The sequence below is a fragment of the Gekko japonicus genome, unplaced genomic scaffold (genome assembly GCF_001447785.1).
Source record: "Gekko japonicus isolate JY-2015 unplaced genomic scaffold, Gekko_japonicus_V1.1 scaffold565, whole genome shotgun sequence".
Lineage (NCBI taxonomy): Eukaryota > Metazoa > Chordata > Lepidosauria > Squamata > Gekkonidae > Gekko > Gekko japonicus.
In genome coordinates this window covers 342,104-344,511 of record NW_015176468.1, presented here as the reverse complement: position 1 = coordinate 344,511, position 2,408 = coordinate 342,104, and the positions used below count along the sequence as shown (strand labels likewise).

The following is a 2,408-nucleotide window of genomic DNA, read 5'->3' as shown; positions in this document are numbered from 1 at the left end:
AGGCCCATTCCGCATCTAGCATTCACTTCGCTGTTTTACCAGACCCACGTTGGAACAGAAATTCCCCTCTACATTGCATGCCAGTTTCACTTTCTTTGATTGTCGGATTTTATGGTAGCCTCCGCACTGCATGCTGCTTTCACTTCCTTCGATCTCTCGGTTTTATGGTACTGTCTGCATAGATTTATGGCCGTTTTATGGCCGTTCGGGGGTGATTCTGCAGTCAGTACGGTGTTGGCTTGGGGTATCTGAATGTGGTTTTGTTCCAGTTTGGGTTTGGTTAAAACAACGGAGCGAATGCTTGATGCAGAATGGGGCCTTAGACTGGTTTAATAGTCATTTCCTCAATGTCACCTGACCTGTTGTAATAGGAGGGGATTCTGGGGCTTTAACACTGAATTTTCGCCGGAGTTGCCAGCTCCAGGCTGGGAAATTCCTAGAAATTTGGGGGTGGAGCCTGGAGAGTTGGGAAATGGAGGCTCTTGGAAAGGGTATGCTGCCATACGGCCCACCCTCCAAAGTAGCCATATTCTCCAAGGGAACCAATCTCTCTGTAGTTCGGAGATTAGTTGTAATTCTGGGTGATCTTCAGGCTCCACCTACAGCGCACTCACCAAACTATCCACAGCGGGATTCTTTTGGGGGAAGCCATGCTAGTTAACTAACTGAAAACCAATAGAAGCGTGTCGCGTGGGTCTGTCCATGATGTCTGACAGTATGGATCATCTCTAATCTGGATAGCAGGATTCAGGATTGAGGGCTGTCGTAATGAGCTGGGTTTTCCCCGCATGGAGGAACGGGGTCGAGGCAGTGTAGCACTTATTCCTGTCATAGGTGTAGCAGGGTTCGTCTGGGTCGTCGCATGGAGTTCTCTTCCCGGCAACAATTCCCTCTTCGTCCACGGTGGCTGCCGCTGTATCACATTTGTTGCAGCTAGAAGACGGATTATACAAGGAGGAGTGTTAGTCAATACGCCTACCAAAAGTGTATCCGTGGTAGGGTTGCCAGGTCTGGGTTGGAAAATGCCTGGAGACTTTGGGGGTGGATCCAGGAGAGGGCGGGGTTTGGGGAGGGGAGGGGCCTCAGCCTGCTACAATGCCATAGAGTCCACCCTTCAACGCAGCCATTTTCTCCAGGGGAGCTGGTCTCTGATCAGTTGTGAAAGCGGGAGATCTCCAGGCCCCACCTGGAGGCTGGCAACCCTAATCCACGGTTCCAGCCATTATTCCATAGTGTGAAAGTAGGGTTGCCAGCTCCAAGTTATGAAATGCCTCGGGATTTGGGGGTAGAACCTGAGGAGTGAGTTTAGGAGGGATGTGATGCCATAGCATCCATGATCCAAAGCAGCCATTTTCTCCAGGGGAGCTGATCGCTGTTGTCTGGAGATCAGTTGTGATTCCTGGAGATCTCCAGCCCCACCTGGAGGCTGGCAACCCAAGAACATAAGAAGAGCCCTGCTGGATCAGAGCAGTGGTCCATCTAGTCCAGCATCCTGTTTCACACAGTAACCATCGAGTTCCTCTGGAGGGCCAACAACAGGGCATAGAGGCCGAAACCTTTCCCTGATGCTAAGAACATAAGAACATCAGAAGAGCCCTGCTGGATCAGACCAGTGGTCCATCTAGTCCAGCATCCTGTTTCACACAGTGGCCAAACAGCTCCTCTGGAGGGCCAACAACAGGGCATGGAGCCGAGGTCTTCTCCTGATGTTAAGAATATAAGAACCTAAGAAAGCAATGAGGGGACTTGGCAACCCTAATGAGAAGTGGAAGGGCAGCCATGCAGGAAGTAGAAAAAAGTCCTTAAGTGTAAGTAAGTGTTGGTGGACACCAAGATCCAGATAATTCATAGTACGGTTGTTGTGTCCACTGACCGCCACCTGAGGTCAGCACACACACCTGAGCTTCAGTCCTGGACAACAATGGGGACTAGGATCCTAACCCTACACTGGGGAACCAATGGGAACCATTGCGGGAGATTCAAACCCACCAATGGTGACCAGGGGTGTGTCCCCAGGTTTGTATATAGTTGGCCTGCCGGCCGTTTGTTTTCTTCTTGTTGTTGTGTACTGAATAAAGCGTGCTATGCACCACCACGTAGTCTATCGTTCGTTCGGGCGACCACCCACTACATAACAGGAGGAGAGGAGAGGAGAGAAGAGAAGAGAAGAGGAAGGAGGGAAGGAAGGAAGGAATGACGGATCGTTTGTTTTCTTCTTGTTGTTGTGTACTGAATAAAGCGTGCTATGCACCACCACGTAGTCTATCGTTTGTTCGGGCGACCACCCACTACATAACAGTGGCGACGAGGATGGGATGATCGCCCCTCCTAAACAACGACCCTAAGCAGCGCAGCCAAGCCGGACCTCAAGAGCGCAGCGCACGCCGTTCGCCGGACAGCCGCACGTC

The 2,408-nt window shown here is 51.2% G+C and overlaps 1 protein-coding gene across 1 annotated transcript in view; it reads right to left on the bottom strand.

Annotated features, from left to right (window-relative positions):
* Positions 1–237: 237 nt before the first annotated feature.
* JCHAIN (joining chain of multimeric IgA and IgM) overlaps positions 238–2,408 on the bottom strand; it is a 15,691-nt gene continuing 13,520 nt past the window's right edge. The window contains exon 4 of the mRNA XM_015427118.1: positions 238–933. Coding sequence (XP_015282604.1) covers positions 729–933 — 205 coding nt within the window. The 3' untranslated portion in view covers positions 238–728. The remainder of the gene's footprint in view (positions 934–2,408) is intronic.